At 48.1% G+C, this 22,827-nt stretch overlaps 1 protein-coding gene and 1 pseudogene across 1 annotated transcript in view; both read left to right on the top strand.

Moving 5' to 3' along the window:
* The window catches only part of LOC124992793 (protein FAM32A-like), an 88,354-nt pseudogene extending 71,897 nt beyond the window's left edge, over positions 1-16,457 (top strand).
* Positions 1-22,827, top strand: part of Dscam (DS cell adhesion molecule) — a 665,830-nt gene that overhangs the window by 98,173 nt on the left and 544,830 nt on the right. The window contains exon 2 of the mRNA XM_047564141.1: positions 18,066-18,383. Coding sequence (XP_047420097.1) covers positions 18,066-18,383 — 318 coding nt within the window. The remainder of the gene's footprint in view (positions 1-18,065; positions 18,384-22,827) is intronic.

The raw sequence follows: 22,827 nt of genomic DNA, 5'->3' as shown, positions 1-22,827 counted from the left end.
TATCATTAATGCCGCGATGTATTTGAACATGTTACATTTTCACCACAGATTCAGGCCCAGAGGATGTCCTCAGAGGAAACCACTCTGAAAATCATGTTTTCTGGTTTGGTTGTTTCAATCCTTGATCATAATTTTAATTCTGGGAAGAAGTACATGAAAGTAGATAATTATGATTTTCCAGAGCAACAGCAACAAAGGAAACAGAGGAAATGGGTGCTACCACCAGACATTTCCCTGGCAGTTGCTTGGTTCTGTGCTAACGTTGAGTGTGCTGGCTGAGCCCCCATCGGTCGGTGCGAGAGCTGACCAAGGTAGGTTAGGCCTGGTGGGTGAGGCTTCAGAATGAGGTCCGACCTTGCAATGAGCCTCGCCCTGTAGGTTTCCTGGACATCTTGGATCTTCATTCTGCATCAGTGTTTAGATCTGGGTGTGTGTGGTGGGATCTGGGCAGAGAAGGGATGGCACAGACCATCTGCTCTCTTTCTGAGGAGGGTCTCGGGCTTCCTTCTGCTCACGGGAGCTGAGCCCAAACACCATCACTGCCGGGTGCTGGTGCAGGACCACATCCCAGCTCAGTTCCTCCTGCAGTTCAGAGTTCCGTGGTTCCATCTCTGATGTCTAGAGCACGGCTGTCAATCAGGTGTGCTGGGAGGGTTAAGCGGGGCTCTGTGTGTAAGTGTGGTCCTGGCACCCAATACATATTCACTAAGCGCCAGCTATTCAGCCATACCCAAAACAAATGGTAACAGCTCTAACCTAATTTTTTTAATATTGTTACAGAATAAATGATGATTTAAGATTCTCGTAGAAAATGTGTTTGGCTCAATACATGGTACCTTTCTTGGAGCTCATTCCAAAGCTTTATAAAGTCTAATAATGCACTTGGTGAGACTTTCTTGGCAGGGATGAGTCTAGCAAATCATGTAGGTAGAGATTAAAATAGAGCCACATGTAGATGCACACCACTTAGTGAAGCCTCCCTTGTCTGCATACCGAGCCATGCCAGGTGGGACCCCTCCCTTCTCTAGGGCCCTGAACCCCCACCCCCACGCCATGCAGTCCAGAACAACAGAGCTCACGTGCTTGGGAGGGCTGGGGTGATCTGTAAATGTACAGGTGGCATAATGAATCACTTATAATAAAGATGGATTTTAAAGCATGTGTCACTGAGATATATTTACATTTAACTGAATTTAGTCCAACAGTTACACATGCAAAGAGTATTTATTGAGATTCGATTATATGCAGAAACTGCTGTGGGAATTGGGGACAATCGGAAGGTAGAACCACCCCAAATACCTAGTACTTAGGAACCAAAATTGTAGGGCAGGTGAAGAGATCGACACTATAAGGAAATGTAACAGTAGGTCATACAGTGCCAGAAGGCCTGGGTGCTGGGAGGGAGGTTAGGTGGGCTGGAGGCCGTACCCACGTGGTGGAGGTTGTGACCTAAGAAGGAAGGACCGCTGGAGGAGGAGGAGTCTTGGCAGAGTGACCAGGTGAGGGAGGAGCCAGGTGATTTCTGCAGGAAGAGCATCCCGGGAGAGGCAGGATGCTGCAAGGTCCCCGAGGCAGGAGTCTGTAGGGAGGTCTAGCTGCTAAGACGCCCAGGGTGGCTGGTTGGGATGAGCAGGGAGGGAAGCTCAGTAGCTCCTGAGCAGCAGCGGTGAGCACACCACGCTTTTACCTGGAGAGGACCTGACCTCTGGAAACCAGACGAATTAGAGTGTGTGAGTAGGGGAGAGAGGGAGGCACAGAGACCCACTGGGCACCAGCATGGCCACCCAGGAGGGAGGTCATGGTGTCTGGGACCGGAGTGGGGAAGGGAGGAGGCGAGAACAGACTCCAGTGTTTTCTGGTGCAGCTCCTTGACTTCTCCATGCAGCAAGCTTAGGGTACGAGGATGCCAAGGGCTCAAGAGGACCCCACGTGTTTGGCTTGAGCAACTGTTAAGAATGGACGGCCTTGAACTCTTATTTAAAATCTGGCATTTTATGGAGATATTACTTTCACATGAAATGCCAAACATGTGCAAAGGAATCACATTCAAGAGCAGGAAGTTCAGGTGAATTCTTGAATGTGGTATTTTAAGGCTGCTGGATCACAAAATAGAGCTGTAACCAAGTGGACTGGGAAATCAGCATAGCAGTTCACCAGGGTTCCTGTTGGTAGATTTTTTTTTAAGTCTTCAGCACTAGAGACTCCCAAATCACCAAAGCAGCCTCCTTGGGCGGGATTTCTGCATCCTGCCTCCCCCTCTGGGAGCCTATGGCGTATCACACGCTCACTGGGGTAGGGTAAGAATCAGGCACACTCTGGTCCTTCCCCGCCAAAGGTCTCATGGCCCGTGTGGTGGGCAAGTCCTGCTCCTGAGCATGGTGGGGTGGACAGGAGGCTGTAGAGGCATGTTCACCTACAGACTGGGCTCTCTCTGAGGCCTTTATCTTCCTCCTAAGTTATGTCTTCTAGTACGTGGATTGATATTCCTAATCTACTTATGTTGAAATGGTCTTTCAAGTTCAGATACACATTTAACTTAATTTTAGATTAAAGAGTTCTTTGTGCCTTCTGTTTTTATTTATGTGTCTGAGGATTGAACCTGGGGTGTTCTACCACTGAGTTACCCACCAGCTCTTTGATTTTTATTTAGAGATAGGTTGCCCAGGCTGACCTCAAACTTGAAATCCTCCTGCCTCAACCTCCAGAATCACTGGGATTACAGGTGTGTGCCACTATGCCTGGTTTGTATCTTTGATTTTGTTTCCCTGTATACTGATATTATCATTTGGGGTTAAGTCAATATTTGGGGTTTACATTATCATGACTGTAAACATTAGCTCGAGCTGAGCCACGCAGGGGTTTCTGAGTGCTTTTCCCTCTGTTAGAGCTTTGTGTTTCCATAGGATTAATAATCACTTGCCTCGTTGTTTACTTAGTTTCTGCTACATGCATTACTAATTCGCCCCCAAATTCTCCACCAGGATGGCCTGCTCCTTTTCCTGCATTCAGACACACCAGGGACTTTAGTCCCTGGTTTCCTCAGAAGTGTCTGGGGGCTTCTGCTGCAGGCTGGTGCAGTCTCAGCTGTAAGTTGCCACCCTGGTGTCTTTCACAGTCCGTCGGGAAACTCTTCCTCTGTCTGTGCTGGAGCCTGTTTCCTGGACACCTTGCTGCCTTTCTTGGTTCGCTGCCTTTTTACTGGTCTTCTGGTTGTTAGTTAGATGTAAAGGACAATCACGGAGGAGAATTATTACAGACTGACTGATGGACCAATGACATATTGGAATGTAATATAGGGGGGGCAGGAAGGTTATGGCGACATAAGCCGGAAATTCCTGTAACGGGAGAGGCGGGCTTAACACAGATTGACAGGTGATGCCTGTAGTGGGAGAGGAAAAGGTGGCTTTATACCTAACACTGGTGACTTTCTGAATAAAGGTAACTGAGCGGCAATGTTTTGTGGCTTTTTCTTACCACATACGGTCTTCATTCGCTTGCTGGTGTGTTGGGAGAACCCCCGGGCTTTTCTCTGTCGATGGGCCTACCAAGCCCAGCAGAGTGAGGGCAGATCTTTGACCTCCATGTCCAGAGACCAGAATGTAACAGCAGGTTTCAACCACAGAGGTCCTGAGAATGTTGGTCCCCTTCCTCTCCAAAGAAATGTCCTTTCTGCTCACAGAGACCCCATCCAGTTACAGTAAGTGTCCTGTGCACTGCTGGTGTGCCCAGGGCTGTGCAAGGGAGGCAGAGCCCTCTGCTGCACCGAGGCCCCACTGGCAACAATGCCTGGAGTCACGTAACGAAGCTGCCTTGATGACAGCAGACGTGCAGCGTGGGCCAGGTGGGGGTCGTGCAGGCGGCGATGAGGCCAGGTGAGTCTTGTGCAGCGCTCCCCAGGATTCCCAGGGAGACGGGCGTGTCCGATACCAAGAGTCCAGAAACGGGTGCTTCCCATCACTGGAGACGGCAGGCGTGGCCCGTAAGACCAGGCGCTGCGCATCTACATTTTGTCACTGCTTCTCCATCCTCCACTGAAGCGTCATTAAAATGACATTAAGGGACTTTACACACACCCCTCAGGACCAACAGAAAGAGAGATGTGATGTGGCAGCCAGGAGATGCTAATGGATGGTCCTCGCTTAGCATGGACTAAAGGAAGTTCTGCAAAAGGAAGCCGAGGAACACATCCCTACTGCAGACCATGCCCTGGAAAGGGGGTGGATTGAAAGAGTCAGGTCAGAGGACCCTCAATTCTGCAAGTCTAATTAAAAATCATTGTCACTTAAGACTTAGAGCAGTCTTAAGGCAGATTTGCAATTATGAGAATGGTCATTCATTTTGTTTCTGAAACACAAAGTCAAATCTGTGTATTACCTGAGAAAAGAAATGACTTTAAAATTAGATTTCTATAAGCCCTTAGGCCAGAAGAAAATGGAAAGTGTAGACCCCTGATCATAGTGAAGTTGTAGTGAAAGAAAACGATGCTCGACACTATCTTGGTCAGTGAAATTAATTAAGAAGAACGTGCGTCTTTTCATCATTCCACTTGAGGGCTTTTGCTGAGTTGAAGGTGTAATTATGGACTTGGATTTTACATTTTCATGTTGTGGTACTGTTTCAGCCTCTGGTTGTAATTCATTCTGTTATAGACGATTCCGCTGGCTTCTATTTGTTTCACCCTCCTCTCACTTTGATAGTCTTATGTTTTTATTGCTTTGCTGTTTTGCTTCTTGCTGTTTCATATTACCATGTTTGGGGACATTCTTTGTCAAAGACTTTTCCTTTCTATGCTGTTGCCCATTAATCTTCAGGAGGTGCATCTGAAACATTATCAGGATAGTAGCTGTATTTCCCACCCTCTGGTTTCTGCTGACTTTCTTCATTTATAATTCCTTGCATGAAGCGGCACTTATCCTACTTCTTTCATTAACTTTCTCTATTTTTGTTCCAAATATATATGCTTCCAAATCAAGGAAACAGCACCAGCCTGTTTTCCACTGCTGTGACAAAATGCCCAAGGCTGGGTAAGGTATGAAGGAAAGAGGCCTGTTTAGTTCAACTTTGGAGGCTGGACAGCCAGACATGATGGTGCTGGCTCTAGTGAGGCCTCTCCAGGCTGTGTCACACTGCAGCAGTTGGCATCCTGGTGGAAATGTGTGTGAAATGGAGCTACCACATGGTTGGGATGGGAAGCCAGAGAAGGAGGAAGGCCAGGCCCCCTTTTTGATAAGAACCCCTCTCCTGAGAATTAACCCTGGGGTCCCCTGAGAACTCCATGAGTCCCTTCCGAGGGCAGCAGCTGCAATGGCCTGCTGACCCCCCAGCACCTCCACATCACCACAGGCTCAAGCACAGGAGACTCAGGGGCGTGCTCAGGCCTCATCCACGCCACGGCAGCGTCACCAGCCTCTTCGTGGTTTGCTCCTGTGCTTGGTGGCTTGTGACTGTGACGCCCACTGTGTCCTCTGCTTCTTCCAGTTCTCCCGCCACTGACATGCCTTTTCCAAACTGCGAGCTTCAGTGTAAAGGCTGGAATGCAGCAAGCTGCATGCATATTTTTCATTATAGGGTCTGTGTTTTTCTCTGAGAATGTGCGATGTTAATGAGAGCAATTTTCATCCAGCCGAAGAGACAGAGACTTTATCTCTAAAATGAATTTCCTATACACATGTGGAAATAATTCTCTGGAAGGATATTGCAAACAATATTCAGCTATTTTCTGGGTAAAGCACTAACATATTCTTCTTTTCTCTAGAGATTTGTAAAACACAGAGCAAAAAATGAGCTTCTCCTTTCTTGTAAAATCAGTAAAAATCTTAGATAAAAAGAACATTCTTACACAAAGTAGCTGAAATCTCAGAAACGTGTCTTGCAATGTCTCAGAATTTCTTTTTCTCAACCACTCATCCTTTTGGCCCTTCACATCTTCCGATCATAATGAGTGTTGATTAAAAAATGCAGATCATTAGTTTTTAGAAGGAATCTCTCCAGTCTATGGTGTGGAAACCACACTGGTTTTCTTTTAAACGTCTATTCATTCAGTCAGTGGAAACTTGAGGGCTCCAGGAGGTCTCAGCCACGCATGGGGTAGGAGGAATGAGGTCACATCATCCCATACCCAGTGCCCTCTTCTATATGGTGACAGTGGTGTATGATCACCACGTAGCTTGATGAAGCAGGAGGGAGGGATGCAGAGGCTGAGGCCAGCTAGAAGGCCAGAGTAAGTGCCTAAGGAAACCAGTCTAAGTGGAGGACAAGGAATGGATAGGAGATAACCTGCAAAGGTGGGTGTTATGGTTTGGATGTGAGGTTACCCCCCAAAGCTCATGTGCGGGACAATGCAAGAAGGATAAGAGAAGAGATTATTGGGTTATGAGAGCCTTAACCCCATCAGCGAATTAATCCCCTGATAGCTGAAGAGGTAACTGAAGGCAGAAGGGGTGTGACTGGAGGAGGTGGGCATTGGGGTTGTGGCTTTGGAGTATATATTTCGTGTCTGGCGAGTGGAGTCTCTTGGCTTCCTGATCATCACGTGAGCTACTTCCCTCCACTACACTCTTCCACCATGATGTTCAGCCTCACCACAAGGCCCAAGGAATGGAGCCTGCTGTCCATGTACTGAGACCTCCAAAACCAGGAGCCCTCAAGTAAACTTTTCCTCCGCTAAAATTGTTCTTTGTTAGGTCTTTTAGTCATAGAAGCAAAAAACCCTGACAGAAACAGTACTGCAGTGAGGCTTGAGTGTCCGTCCTGAGAGGCTCTGAGCTGGGAAGGGCCACAGGGAGGAGACCAGGGTGCAGCCCTAAGAAAGGCAAGGCGTGAGATATGATTGAGTAGCCTTCTTTTATGTTTTATTTATTACATGCAGCATGCCAGAGGCAACCTCAGTCTTAACGAGAGTGTTGGTGTAACACTCTTAGGTTGTTAGCACTAGGAATGGACACTCACCTCTCAGTTCTTCTGGATTTCATGTTTCTCACTTGAATTCTAACTGATTTACTTCCTGTAAATTGAAGCTCTTTTAGTCAGTACACAGATATTTAGGATACTTTGTTGTCTTTTTCTAAATTCTACTTCACTATTAATAACCCCAGCTTTATTTTGAGTAATATTAACATGGTATATTTTCTGATCTTTTTACTTTTTAACTTACTGGTTTCTTTATACTTCTAATGGCTTTTTTAGTGGACAGTATATAGCTGGATCTTGGTTTTTTTCATCCAATCTGATATTTTTTTGCTACTTTATTGGAGGGTTTAGGCCATTTATATTTAATGTGATAGTCAATTTATGAGATTTCAAGTATCATCTTGCTAATTGCTCCCTAGTTGATCTATTTGTTCTTGGTTACTTATTTCTTCCTTTTAGATAAATAGTATTTTTAAATGATCAATTCCATCCACATTAAAAACCTAATGTGAGTTTTATTTTTGCTTTGCTTTCTGTTTTTTTTACACGTGGGTGCTCTAGGGTTGCAATTTTCTCCTCCACCCACCTTATCCCCTGCCCTTCTCTTTCTTTCATATTGGGAATTAAACCTAGGGTTGCTTTGCCATTGAGCTTTTTATTGTTAATTTTGATACCGAGTCTCACTAAGTTGCTGAGATTGGTCCTCCTGTCTCAGTGTCTTCAAGTAGCTGGGATTACAGACATGCGCCACTGTTCCTGGCTTACAAAGAGTACATATTTCAAAGTGATAAAGCCTACTTTCAAATGCTATCCTACCATGTAGCTTGCAGGAGAGGAAATAGCAGTAGGTTTTCATCTTCCTCCTGACTCTGGCCTTTGTGCTGATATCGTTCTTCAAGTTGTCTCTAGTATAGGTTATGAAACCCCACAGTACATTATCATTACTTTTGCTTTCAGTTTTCATTTCGATGATTTTATAAAAATGAGAAAAGGTGTTTCTTATTTACCCACGTAGTCACCATTTTTCAACACTCTTCCTTTCTTTTATAAAGTCATAAATTTCCATCTGACATCATTTTCCCTCTGCCTGAAATATTTCCCTTTAACACTTCACATTCCCTTTAACATTTCTTGTAGCACTGATCTACTGACAGGGAATTCTCTTAGCTTTAAATGTCTAAAAACTCATTATTTTTCATTTGTTAAAAAGTAATCTTTTTCTCCATACAGAATATTAGGTCAACTTCTTGTTTTCTTCTATTTTTCTTTTATATTTTTCTTGTTTTTAAAGTAAAGTTTTGACTTCCTCCCTCTGTTTTCTTCTGGCTAGCATTGCTTCTGATGAGAAGTCTGCTGTAGTTCTTTTCTTTGATTCTCTGCGTGCAATGTATACTTTCCAAACTCTGATGCTTTGAAGAGTTGTTCTTCATCACTGGATTGGACCAATTTAATTATGATGTGGTTTTTCCTGTGTTTCTTTTGCTTGGTGTTTTGGGATGTTTGGGGTTATTATTTATTTCATTAAATTTTGGTCTTTTTGGATAGTGTGCTGACCCTGCATCCTGCTGGCCTGTGTTTATTGTTTTCCAGTCTTTTCCATTTGTTTTCAACTTGTGCAGAGTCTCTGGTTTCCACTGCTCTGTCTTCTGGTTCATGGACAGCTCTTCTACAGCCTAATGAGATGTTGAGACAATCCATCTGATTTTCATTCCATGTATTACATTTTTAACCTCTTAAATTTCTACTTGGCTATTTTTATTTTCTCCACCATCATGTTCTTTCTTTTCTCCACTCTCTTGAACGTAGTGAGGAAATATTTGTCACAGCTGTGTTCATATCTGTGCCTGCAAATTCTATCATCTCTCATTCCTGTGTCTTGATTGATTGATTTCCTGACAACAGGTCATATCCTGTTTGTGTCTAAGTTTGTATCAGATACCAGACATTGTAAAATTTTATATTATGAATTGTTAGATTTTTCTTGCTTTCTACTAACTAGTATTGGAGTGTGTGTGTGTGTGTGTGTGTGTGTTTAAGTTGCTTGGAATCGGTTCTGTCCCTTGCAGGATCACTCTTACCTTTATTACAATCTGCCTGGCCCGTGGCCATGGGCCACCCCGAGTGCTCTGATGCTCTCTTCAGACTTCTGTCCACTCTGGCTGGTTGGACCGTGAGCTCTGCCCTCCTGCGTGAGCTTTGGGAATTTCCTGCTCCTTTCTGGTGTCCCTTACCAACACTAGCAGTTCCCTCACAAGCATGCAGATGCCAGTACGCGGTGGGGACTCAGCGGAGGAAGCAGCTCCAGCTCATGGGCGCCCCTCTCTGAGCAGCTTCCTCTCTGCAGTCTCAGCAAGCTTCTCTTTGTCTTCGCTTTTGGAATGCTCTTTTGGGACTCTCAGGAGGGAAGCAGGGGCCCGGGCCACCTGGCTTGCTTCCTCAGTTCAAGGACCACCGATGGGTGCTGCCTGGACATCTGGCTGCTGGAGGCCGAGGGTCAGTTCAGTTCCTGCATTCTGCTTCTCAGTGGTTATTTTACCATGGACAGAGACAGAGTTTCATATTTCTAAGTTCCGTGTCATTATGAAGTTTGATCCAGTCCTTATTTCCTGCAGATAGTTGCACCCGGGCTTCGGTGCTGGGACGAGGTGAGCGACTGAAGTGTATTCGAGTCCGATGCACAATGGAAATGACATATAAGCATATTTTTAAACCTGACTGGAAATTATTTCATAAAAACTCAGGAGCTATCCAAGTCATTATAAGACCATCATTTATCAAGACCAAGTTTGATCCACATGACATGGAATTTCTAAGCCTTTATTCAAATATAAAAATATTTTGTAGCCTCAAAATCGTCTGGAGGGCATGTGTCCCTGGCAGATTCACCTGAGGCTGAGTCAGACGCCCTTCCACTCTGGAAGGCCTTCACAGAAGCGCCTCTCTCCAGTGACAGGCTCTCAGAGACCCAAGTGCCTTTTCCATTCAAAACGAATATACCCCAAACTCAGGTTCAGAAGTCGCTGTTCGTCCTCATATTTCCTGGCGTCTCTGAAGCAGCAGCCACAGCAGAAACCGTTGGTCACATTGCCCAAAGTGCTGTCCTTTAGTTTAAAGGACATCATCCTCCGAGGGTCTGGGCTCTCATCTCGACTTCCTCCTTATCTCCCTGATGGAGTTTTCTTTTCCTGTTTCTTTGAACTTTGAACTTTACACTTGAGATATAACATGCATGCAGGTTGCCACGTGCATGTCACAGTTCACAGTTCAGTGTGCCCTGTGCAGGTTGAGGGACAGCAGCTTGGATGCCACTCATGCCCTTCCAGTGGCTCCACGGGCCCCGCCCCCCAGGGTAGCCCTTATTCTGCCTCTTAACAGCGTAGAGGAGCTTTTCCTATTTTTAAGTTTGATAAAAATAATAGCACAGTGTGGACTCTCTTCCGTCTGTTTATGTCCTTCAACATTACAGTGCGAGGGGCCGGGGCTGCAGCTCAGGGGTAGAGCGCTCGCCTAGCTTGTGAGAGGCCCTGGGTCCCGTCCCCGCACAGCAGACAGACACATATTATGGGGTGTGATTGACAGCATTTTGTGTGACCGTAGTTCACTCTTACTGTCGCATAGCATGTGAACGTACAAATACGACTGTATTTATCAGTGTTACCGTTGATCAATATCCAGTGGTTTTCAGCCTGTGACTCACGAAGTTGCTGCGGTAGGTAGTCTGCTGTGTGTTTTCCTTGGACGCAGGCTTCTGCTTCTGTTAAAATGCGCTCAGGAGCTGGCCTGTGGAGTCGCAATTGACATGTCGACTTTATGTGACACCAACCTGCGGTTCTCCAGTGATGGGTCAGCTGACCTCCTGCCTGCAGCGAGGTCCTGTGTTCACATCTGTGAGATGCGAGGACTGTTCCCGTGTCCAGCTGGTTGTTCTGCGGGGGGCATGTGGCACCTGCTTGTGCTTTTACTTTGACTAACGGCCTGGGGCACCTTTTCAGGTGCTCGGTGGCTGTGGACACACAGGCCTTTGTAGGCCTTTGTCAGGTGGCTGTTAGTGTTGTAAGGCCTCCTTCAGCGGATGTGTAGGCGTTCCTTGTATTTCGGGTGCAAATCCTCTGTCGCATCCCCTTTTCCCCTTATAGATATTCCCTGAGGATCCCCCTATGGATTTTGCTCTTGTTCTTTCCTTTTCCTGGAAGATTTCATCTGATGCTGGGCTTCGGTTTTCCTGGTCATGCAACTGATTTTTGAGCCTTGGACTCCTGCTTCCGTCCTGCTGGCCAGTGGCCCAAGGGCAGTGCCCCTGAGCCTTCGTGGGGCTGAGCTGCTCTTCCCTCAACCCAGGCAGCTCTGCCTGGTGCTTTCTCTTGGTTAATGTATGACGTGAAGCAGGAGCGTGGCTCAGGGCAGAGCGAGGGCCTAGCATGCATGTGGCCCTGGGGTCCTTCCAGGTGTGAGTCGGGGGGCCCTCTCCCCCATTCTTGTCTCCCCCACACTCCTGCCCACAGATCCTCCTGGGGACGTGGGAATATCCGTGTGGTCAGGCCGTGCGGCAGCCCCTCCGACCTCCTGCCTGCAGTCCTCTCCCCTAGCGTGCCCGTTGTTCACTTTATGAGACTGATACGGGACATAATAGCTCCATGTCAAAACTCTCAGTGGCCCCTACTTTTAAAAGCAGTTTTGTTGAGATACAGTCTGCTTGCTATGACGTGAGGCCAGTGCAGGCGTATCCCTCAGTCATTTTTAATCAATCCACAGATCCACGCAACCTTCACCATGGTCCGTTTTACAACATCTTCAGCACCTCAAACTGTCCCCCTCTTGCTCCTAGTCCAGCCCTCGTGAACCACTAATGTACTTTCGGTCTCTGTGTGCTTCCCTCTGCTGAACACTTTGTGTGACTGTAGTCAGGCCTGGGTTTGTACTCAGTGTGATGTTAGCAAGGGTCACTGAAGCTTGTGTCAGTTCCTCATTCCTTTTCACTGCTGACTAATATTCCATTGCACGGATAGACTGCATTTTGTTTATTTAGCAGTTGATGGACACATGGACGTGTCCATGTTTAGCTATCATGAATAATGCTGCTTTAAACATGTGTACACTGGTTTTTGTGTGGACCCACCTTTTCATTTCTTTGGGGGGGTATGCCTGGGGGTGAGTCCCTGAGTCCTGAAGGATGCATCACGTGCTTCCTTGCTGGGCATCTGACATTCCTACAATCTGGACTTCCTACTGTGGCACCTGAAATGCTAGCTCTGGGTGTCAGCGTCTCCCTGTGCCCTTGATAATTAGTGTGTTCTGGATCTTGGCACAGTGCCAGGTCATCTGTAGGTGCCAGATAGGTGTTTCCTGGAGAAATTAATCTAAAGACCCAAGAGCTCCCAGCTCAGGACTGTCCATCACGCCCGGCTGTGGGCTGAAGCTGCCGTTGGCAGCACCTTCTCATTTCTCTTGTGACAGCTCAGTCCAGACCTTGCTCTGGGCTCTCCTGCAGCGTGTTTCCTTCCCTCCCCTGGGAAGTGCCTCTTAGAACTCCCTGGGGCTGGCTCACTCTCTCTCTGTCTCATGCTCCACACCGACAGCACTGTGTGAATTAACTGCCACACTATCCTGCAGTTCAGCAAATAGAATCGCGATTGCTCTCTTCACCAGATGGCCACACCCTCTGGCTAACGCTTCCTGGGCAGCAGCACCCGGACCCTCCACACGTGCTGTTCCAGAGCTTCACCCAAGGCCTGGCACACAGGAGGTACTCAATAAGTGCTCCATGAGAGAACGATGCTGTCGCTGCCTACTGTGTGAGTTCCCCCACCTCTGTCCCTCTGCCACGTCTGATTTTTAAGGAGAGCTAGAGTACTGACGTCGCTTTGTCGAGGAACACTTTGTGTTTGTCGCTGGAGCCTTGGATGTGCCGTTTGTGAGAACCGTGCAAAGTATCACGGGGTCTAATGTGGAAGGGACATTCTCCCAAGCCCCTTCCTGCAGTCCCTCCAGGCAAAGCCCAGGACTTCACACCCTGGACTTCACAATGTGCCCAACACTTCGCTGAGCTTTCCATCATTAAACCCTGGCTTCCCAGGGGACGTCTTGCACGCCACCAACCCATGCTGGGGTGTCTGTGCCTGCCCAGGAAGGAGCAGGGTCACTGCGTGTTACCAAGTCCCAGTACTTAGGCAGACGGGCGGTCCTTAGACGGAGGAAACGAAAGCTTCGGAGTGTGGTCAGATTGGCTTTCCCTCTGGCCACATGTCTGTGTCTTACAAAATGAGTTTATGTCACATTATTAAACCCAGAGGTGTGAAGTTGAAAACTGAATGTAAAACGCCCTGAAAGAGGATAAGGAGAAGTGACCAGACTCCCCCAGAGGTCCCTCTTCTCTGTACCAGGGTTCAATAATTATTTATCACTCTTCCTGCAGTCATTTAAATAATTTCACAAGCTGGCTCTTGGAATGGGTTTTTCAATAACACACTGTACGTTTAATTGAATAATCTCTCTTATATACATTCGCCTTGTCAAAGATTTGCTTTTCTTAACAAGGCTACTTTTAGTATCGAGGAGGATAAATTCAAACATGACCAAGTTGTATTTAGTTCAAATTACCCACCATTGAGTTGACAGAAGAGTATTGTAGAAAAAAAAAAAAGAAAGAAAAGAAATCTGGGTGGAATTAATTAGCCTTGAAGAATGACAGTTACCTCATTCCTAACAATATGTTTGGGGTAATGTCAGTTTCTTAGAAAGCTCGAATGTAAAATTATAGAGCTACAATCAGCATTTTCATTTGTAGTGAGCACTGCAGTGTTGAACTATTAGCTCTGTTCTGATCTGAACTGATTTCTTAGCTGGCAATGATTTTCGTGGTCTGGTTTATGAAGTTGCTAACAACTTTCGTTCTATTTGGGGAGAACAACAAAGCAACTACTACCTGGTGACCTCCTTCCTCTCTTCGCATTGGGGACGCTTGATCTCTTTTATGGAATGTGTGTTTCTCCATCACAGTTAGTACGAGATGGGAAAAGGAACGAGTCATGACAGTGAGTGCCTCCAAATGGCACTCACTCGCTGTCCAGCTCAGCAGTGGTCAGCCTGGGCCCTGGTGGTCAACTCCTCATTGCTGCCTGAGCTGGGATCACAGTTTACACAGGAGACTCGGCTGTGTCAGGAAACTGGTGCAGAGAGGTGAGAGAGAGGGTGTCACCTCTTCAGTGTGTCTGTAGAGAACGCCTCTGTGACTAGTCAAACATCCGAGAACAGCCAGGTGCTGGTGCACACCTGTAATCCCAGCTATTCTGGAGGCCAGGGGAGGAGTTTCGCAAGTTCAAGGCTGGCTGGGCAACTTAGCAAGATCTGTCTCAAAATGAAACCGAAAAGAAGGAATGGAGATGTGGTTTTATGCTTTCCTAGGCTGTGTGAGGCCCTGGGTCTTAATTCCAAGTACCACACACACAGAGTCACAGAGTGGCTGGGCGTGGTGGCACACACCTGTAATCTTAGTAGCTCAGGAGGCTGAGGCAGGAGGTTCCCAAGTTCAAGGCCAGCCTCAGCAACTTAGTGAGGCCTTAAGCAACATAGTAAAACCCTATCTCAAAATTAGAAAAAGGTTGGGGGGTGCTGAGGAATTGGTTCAGTGATTGAGGGCCCCTGGATCCGGTTCCTGGAACCCCTGCCACCGTCACATTGTAGAGTGGTAAAGCAACGTGAGTGGAATGGGCATTGAAAACCACCTAGGCTTTCCCAAATGCCTTCCTTTCTTCCTCTTCCTAATTAAAATATATATATATATATTAGAATGCACTCACCTGCAAGAGCCTCTGATGCTTCCCCCATGCAGGAAAAGGGACTGTTTCCGGGGGCTTTCCCACCTGGGAACGTGGTCCCTGTGCAGGGCTCACTGGGAGCAGCTTCCGCCACATCTGCTGACCCTCCTCTACACCAGGACCTCTGCTCCCAGCTTTCGCCCACACCTCTCCTTCTCTCTCAATGTCCACCAATGTCCAGTTGCCTGGCTGTGGGAGAGAATCCCTGTACTTTTAAAGTAGATTTAAATTTGTGGAAGACAAATTCCAAAAAACAAAAACATTCCAAAAGCTGAATGAATTATCAGGGATTTCACCATATCACAATTAATATGAGGTGGAAAAAGGAATGAGTCACGACAGTGAATTCATCAACTAACGTTTATGAAACATTTTCAATATGCTGGGTAGCAAGCTTTCTCCTTTAGCGTATTCAGTTTTACTAAAAATCCACGTGCAGAGTCGCGAGCCACTAGCACGGGGGTGTGTTGGGAGGGGTACGGTGAGGCAGCGCCCGTGCGATCACCCCTCAGAGCGTCAGTGCACCCGGATGGGGCGACACAGACCCTCCAAGCAGCCGCTTGATGCAGAGAGGACAGCAGTAACCACGAGGCCCACGTGGCCTGTCCTCTCACAGAGTCATACGTGTACAGCAGCTACGTAAACCCCTCGTCCCGAGTGTCATTGTCACCAAGCGTCACACGCTGCACGGAGCGTGCGCTGGACTTCTGTACTGCTGCTGGTCCAGTGGACAATGGCCCCGCCACCCACACCTCAGTGATGTCCTGCATTGTCACCCAGGCTGGCTGCAGTCACCAGGGATGGGACTTCCAGCTCTGGGGTAAATCCATGGAGCCACCAAGGTACGCCTGGCCGGTCACTGACCTGAGCACCGGCCACTGACCCGAGCACCAGCCACTGACCCGAGCACCTTTCTGCAGCACACGACTGTACGCAAATGTTGGCTTCGCGTATGGAAGTGCTTGTTCATAAAATGAGCTACGTACCGTCTCTCTCCTCATTCAGAGGGTCCCCAGAGAATCACAGCCCAAGCACTTTGGCGCATCATGACTTTATTCAGTGTAGGAATGCTGCTCACAACGCTCTTCCACATCCAGTGATATTCCAGATTGGACACTCCCTTTTTTCTTTTCATTTCTTCTGACTTGGCAGGGACTCACATGGGCATTAGTTGGCTCTAATTTAATGTGTCGCTTAACATTAAAAATGCATGGCCACAGGTAGTAGGCAGCACAGCCGCACAGCCTGGCTGGTGTGTCCAGTGCCCTGGAAAGATGGCGGGGGCGCTGGGAGCAGGCCTGGCGGGTGTGTTCTCAGGAGGCGCATCAGGAAGGAAGCTAGGACAGCACGGGCAGAGAAGGTGGTCTGCCAAGGGCAGCCACGCCTTCAGAGTGGTTCTGAACTCACACTCAGGCCCAGCCTCTGCACCCACTTCTGACCACTCAGTCCTTGGACCAGGCAGATCCCAAGGCTGGGGCCTGCTCCCAGTGCCAAGCTCGGCGGAAGGCATTTCCAGCAGCTGGGCGTGCATGGGGTGGGACTTTGGCCCTAAACCCAAGGCCTGCAGAGAGCCGCGCGGCGTCTGCTTCAGTGGCAGCCAAGCGTGCCTTGTGTCCTACAGAGCACGCTGACTCGGGCCCTCGTTCTGGCTACCGTGCCCCAGGGCTCGGCTACCCGCAGAGCGAGCCAGCTGGTTATACCTCGCTGTTCCAATCCAGGCCTGTCACCTTTTAAGTCCTGGTGACTTTATCTGTTCCTTACCAAACCATGGGCGTGAAGGACATGCGTAACGGGCACACGCATCTTATGACCCGGTCGCCATGTTCAAGGAGGCTCCATCCACTCCCTCCCCCACTGAGAAAGGCTCCGCTGGGTGGGGCAGGCCTGACCCAATCTGAGGAGCTGCCCCACTCACCCGAGCTCCAGTCTAAAGGGAGCCTCCATCAGAAAGATGACACCATGGTTCTGCCGCCTTCTGGCCTGTGACCTTGGTCAGGTGACACCCTCTGAACACCGTGTCCTCTTCTGCAAAGCACCTGTGCTTACCTGGTGAACCGCTGTTCAGGGGAGCCAGAGAAACGGTCTGGGACTGGGTCGTGCGCGTGAGGCACCACCAACCCCCCTCAGCCTCCGGCCAACCAGGCCGACGCCTGGTACCTGCCACCCCTCCTCTTTCTCAGGAGCCTATGACTGGGCGCACACCTGCTCTCAGCAGCTCAGCGGGCAGGCGGGTCTGAGAAGCAGGCCTTCCTTGCAGTTATGAACCTCTGTATTTATTAACTTCTGGAACCTGGCAGCTTGGTTTCATTTGTTCACGTCGGCAGTGGTTGTGTGTGTGTGTTGCCAAGTGCCACGTGGGCCCTGGATAAATGCAGTGGAAAGACGGAGGGGTAGCCGCGGGCTTGCGGGTATTTTATCTGTAGGAGTTAGAACGAAAGCATTTAATCGTAAGGTCAGAAAAATAGTTTTGGAAATCATATCATAGAATGTGTACACCCACAGATATGCACTTACTGCAGTGTGATAGAACTGGGGTGATACGTGTGCTATGAGGTCACCCGAGTCCACAGCAGTGGCACATTGAATGTGTGTGCATTTTAACCCAGTGTAATACACAGGTAAGCCACAGGCAGGTGGACCAGATGGGAAAATGTGACCATCAAGACTGGAGCTGTGGGTGGTGGGATCGGGTGATGTCTTGTCGGGATTCTCTTTACTGTTGTTATCAACTTTCAAAAATGTACATTGTTCATTTGACTCTATTTTCTGACAACTGATCATGCTTTTAAAGTGCTTCATACGTGGTCTTCGATATTAACTTTATAAAATCGTAGCTAATTTCCTTCTGGGCTGGATCTCAGTGCGCCTAGTCGGCAGAGCATCTGGTCCTGGCGCCTGGCTGCGGGCACTATGTGCTGGGCCTCTCTTCCTGGAGGGCCCCCTGGAAGTTAGGTTCCCTGCTCCAGGGAGCAGTGTGAGCAGTTGGGACTCTGTCTCCATGAAGCTCATGTCTTTCTGGGAAAAAAGACAATAATGCACACAAAATACCTGAGTGAAGTGCAGTCAAGGCCAGAACGATAGGGACAGAGCAGGGCAGGCAGCACCCCACTTAAGTTACTCAACTATCGAAAGACGAGGTCCAGGGGAATTGACCAGTTTGCATACAAAATACGAAACTGGGTGGCACCTTGCTTTCCAGCCACAGCCTCTGTCCAGAGTATTTTGAACACTTTGACATTGTCTGGTTTTGGTCGCACTCACGGTGGTTCCTCCGAACGCCCTGGGAGGCCAGGCCGACAGCGTGCGTGTGGTGCTCACGGCTCTCCTGTTGTCTCCTTGCAGTGTTGGGTGAAGAACCCCACTCCAGCCTCTACTTCGTCAATGCATCTCTGCAAGAGGTAGTGTTCGCCAGCACCTCGGGGACGCTGGTGCCCTGCCCGGCTGCAGGAATCCCTCCTGTGACCCTCAGATGGTACCTAGCGACGGGCGAGGAGATCTACGACGTCCCTGGGATCCGCCACGTCCACCCCAACGGCACCCTCCAGATCTTCCCCTTCCCTCCTTCCAGCTTCAGCACCTTAATCCATGACAATACTTACTATTGCACAGCCGAAAATCCTTCAGGGAAAATTAGAAGTCAGGATGTCCACATCAAGGCCGGTGAGTAGCTCCTCAGTCTTCGTCCCCTGCCAGGGTAAGTGGGAGGAAAATGACCATAGTACACTGCCCCTGCCTCTCCCAACCAATGAAAGCCCCTTCCTGAGTTCATTCTGTCCCTGAAAATGCATCGTGGGTGGTTTCAAAGTGCTCCTTCTCTGGGCTTCATTCAGAGCGCCTGAGGGTTCTGAGGGTGTTGGAACTCAAAACTTGCGAGGAGTGATTGTCGAGTTCGTAGGTTCTAAACTGTATCCCAACCTCAGTACTTTTTTGCTAATTGACACATTGACAAACTTTGAGTGCACCCATCCTGTGAATTTGCCTGCAGCCATCCCTACAGTTTGGATGTGAGAGGTCCCCTAGAAAGCTCACAAGGCAATGCAGGAACCTTTGGAGGTGGAGTGATTAGATCAAGAGGATCGTAAGCTCATCCATGGATTAATAACTGGAATGGAGTACTGGGTGGTTACGTAGGCATGTGTGGCATGGCCAAAGGAAGTGGGTCCCTGGGGCGTGCCCTTGGAGAATATGTTGTGCCCCTGGCTACTTGGCTCTCTGCTTCCTGGCTGCCACCAGCTGAGCAGCTTTCTTCCACTGTGCCCTGCAGCCATGATGCACCACCTCACCTCAGGCCCAGAGCAATGCGGTCAGCTAGTCACGGACTGAACTCTGAAGCCATGAGCCCAAAATAAACTTTTTTTCTTCTGCGTTGTTCTTCTCAGCTATTTTGCTCACAGTAGCACAAAGCTGACTAACAGACCTTCCCTGACCCCATCCTAGACAAGGTGAAGACAAAAAGACAAACAGTTAAGCTGAGATGAAAACTTAACACGTGTGTACTGCAGTAGAGACAGGATCAATCTAATACCCCCGCTTTCCTTGTGAAAGAAAAATGCTATTTTAACATTTTTTACTGCATCACATGTTGTTGAAATATGTTCCTTTTAACAACATATTGTGACTTTTTAAAGTTGTCATTGCTACAAGTTAACCCAGAAACACAGTCTGAGCTGCACACACATCAGAGGCTTTCTATACAGGACATATTGTGTCCTTGTACAGATTTACCAAAGCCTTGCAAAACAGACTCGCAGTTGGACTCCTGTTAGCAAACAGAGCTTTAGTTTTTTAAAGCCCAGCCCTGAAATACTTGGGTAGACTGTCGTAACTGAACGGAGGGCCACAAGGAAAGCGAATTTGATTGCTGTCTCATACATGGGGTGACGGGGGGATTGTAATAATGTCTCCAGCCAGTGAGGAGGGCCTCCTGGAAGACATTACAACGTGAGCCAAATCCAGGATGCTTCTGAATTCCAGCACGGGATCTCTGATAGATGCCACCAGACGTCAGACGGACTCACTGTGCCACCTAGTCGTTTTCCCAACACTGTCTTGATCTCCGTGATGTGCTCATGAATTCCAAACCTGTACGGGAATGCACCAAAGAAAGGCAGAGAAAGATCGACTTTAATCAAGAGATATGAAAATTTGATATGTCAAATCATTAAAGTAAAGCAAATGAGATTGTGTACGGACTTCTAACCTGACAAAGAAGCAGTGAGCGCCTTCGACTTGGCAGAGTGATCATTTCAGTGATGTGAGTATATTTAGAGCCTACAAAGCACCACTCAGAGAAACCCGGAATTTCAATCGCAAATGCAACACATCTGAATTATTAATCCTTTATTCCCGATGTTGGGTACCTGTCAGACAAAGGCATTAAACGCTCACTCCTGTTCCAACTGCTGTTTTCTAAATTCGTCAGGCAAGTGTTCTTTGGCATGGCGCTGAATGCTTTGGAGGGCGGAGTTGCCTCAGTGTGACGGCGTCTCTGCCACCGTCCCTTCTGCAGTCAGGCCATGGCTGTCTCCACGGTGCTGAGGGAAGTCCTGGGACGTGCGGGTCGGTGGCGCACACACCGTGTCAGATTGAACGTACAAGAAGGCAGCTGCGTTGCCCGAGCGGAATTTCCTTTCTCACTTAACTGTGCTCGCTATGATGGACACATTACGATTGCAATGATCTTTCCTTGTTTGTGTTTATTTGTTTATTTTTTGGTGTTAGGGATTGAAGCCACGGCCTGGTGCAGGCTACATGCTGTACCACCGAGCGTACTCCCGCCCCCCGGGACCCGTTAGATTGCTTGCAGAGTGCTTGAAGGGAGCACTGGAGTCTGGTTTCGCCCTGTGTATGTGGACGAGCACAGGAGAACTGGTCACTCAGGACAGGGGTGGGATGCCCACGTCGCCTTCTGACAGTTGCGAGCAGGTTTTGGCTGGGTGAACACCCACGCATAGGGCATCTTCTAACCATCCCACTAGATTGGAACTGGAATTTTCCTGGAATAATCCATTACATCATAGCCTTTTCTTTGGCAGGACAAAACATTCTTATTCTCGTCAGTTTTTAGTAACTCTGAACTAGGTCAAGATTCCAGGCTCTCCTGTGTCTCACTAGTCTCATCCTGGTTCCAGCAGCAAACATTGGCTTGCCCGTGCTGCTCCAAAGGCGGGGCTGTAGATGGGCTGCCCTCGCAGCGCTGCCCCGGCCCGAGCCCTAGGCGCTGCCTGGCAAACAGCCATCCACCGCGCTAGTGTCTCCTCCTGGCAGTTGACAGCATTTGGCTGTGATTTCCACTTAGAGCCAAGATAGGAGAGCAAAAATCTTTTATCTGAACCAACCCAAACCAAGCAAATTAAAAAATCAAAGGACAAAAATACACTAATCAAAGTTTTGGTTTTGGAGATGTGCCTGAGGCGGTGAAGGAAAGCCCTTGGAAGCTGGAAGCAGCTCGGAGCACCCTGCCTGGTCACTGCCTCCTTCTCTGGGTGGAGGACGAAAATCTGCACATGAATCTGTAGGGCAGCTTCCTTCACAGCTGCCTGGTGGGAACAGTGAAAATGGCCTTCCCGATGGGGTGGATGAGGAGGAGGATCTCACATGGCCGAACCTCCCAGCTCAGCCTCACCCCTGGTTTCCTGGTGCCCTGTTTGAGCAGGAATCCCACCAAGTCCTCTCCTGCCCTCGAAATCTGGTCAAGTTCCTCATCCCCACCTTTGACATGGACATTTTGGTGAGGCTTTTAACACGAATCCCCTAACCCTTGACCTCTCCTTCTCTAGCCTTTAAAAGACACTTGACTGCTTAAACAAGGATAATAACGGTGTCTCGTGGAGTTTGTAAGACATGGGAAGTCAAACGTGTGGCCCGGTGGCATTCAAATTCACATCAAGGCATGGAGTGGGACGGGAAGGGATCTTTCACTGTGTGGAGCTCTGTGGTGTCACCTGAGTGTAGAGGTGATAGGCCATAGGTGTGGATGACAAAGGCAAAAGCACCTATTAAAATGACCAAGCTGAGAGTTATAATGAGCCAACAAAGGAGAAGAATATAATCCTTAAAAAGTAATCCAAACCAACAAGAAAATAATAAGAAAGTGAAACCAAGATCAGTGGTTAAAATAGAAATCAAATAGTAAGATGAGAAAATTGAACCTAAGAATTTCCAACATTTACAAGGCAGACATTGCCAGAATGAATTCAACACTGCTTAAAAGAAACACCTTTTAAATAGAAAGATACAAACAGCATATTAGTCTGTCTTCTATTGCTGTTACGAAACACCCAAGGCTGAGTACTTTATTTTTAAAAAAGGTTTACTTAGTTCATGTTTTTGGAGGTTAAAGTCCAAGAGTGAGAAACTTCCTCTATTCAATATCTGGTGAGACCCCATAGCAAGGGGCAACAGGGCAGAGAAATAGAAAAGAAATGACCATGTGCAGGAGTCACATGGTGAGGCTGGAAGCCAGAGAGATTCAGGGGCAAGTCTTGCTCTTTGTACACAACTCACTCTGGTGGAGCTAGCTGGGTGTTGTTAGAACCATATTAATCCATTCCAAGGGCAGCACCCCAGACCTTACCACCTTCCCTGGCCCACCACATAAAACTTCCACCTCCTGTCCACATTGCCACACTGGGAACCAACCATCCGACGCAGGGACCTCTGGTGGACATTCAGAGCACATCCAGTCCACAGCAAGGGGCTGAAAGTCAAAGGATGGGGAAAGGCAGACCATGCTCGCCAAATCCAACCGGTCTAGGTGAGACAGACCCGGAAGAACTGAGCAGCTGTGCTGTCAATCACGGGCACAGTACATCCGGTATTACCAGGCCTGCAAAAGAATCTGAGGTTAAGAATTTGCACCTGTTCCAAGTGCTTATGACCTTGTAGCAGAACTTCAAAGCACGGTACACAAGGTGACAGAACTGCATGGAGGAACTGATACGTCAGGATTGTAGCTGGATATTTAAAACACCCTGCTTTCAACAATTGGTAGAAAAGAGAAAATCAGTGAGAACAAAGAACACTTGACCAAATTGACTTTTTTAAAAATGGTACTGGGGTTAGAATCCAGGGCCTCACACATGCTAGGCAAGTTTCTGCCAGT

This window comes from Sciurus carolinensis, chromosome 9, assembly GCF_902686445.1.
Source record: "Sciurus carolinensis chromosome 9, mSciCar1.2, whole genome shotgun sequence".
Taxonomy (NCBI): Eukaryota; Metazoa; Chordata; class Mammalia; order Rodentia; family Sciuridae; genus Sciurus; species Sciurus carolinensis.
Note: the sequence above shows the minus strand (reverse complement) of the source record. Positions and strands in the feature narration are given on the sequence as shown.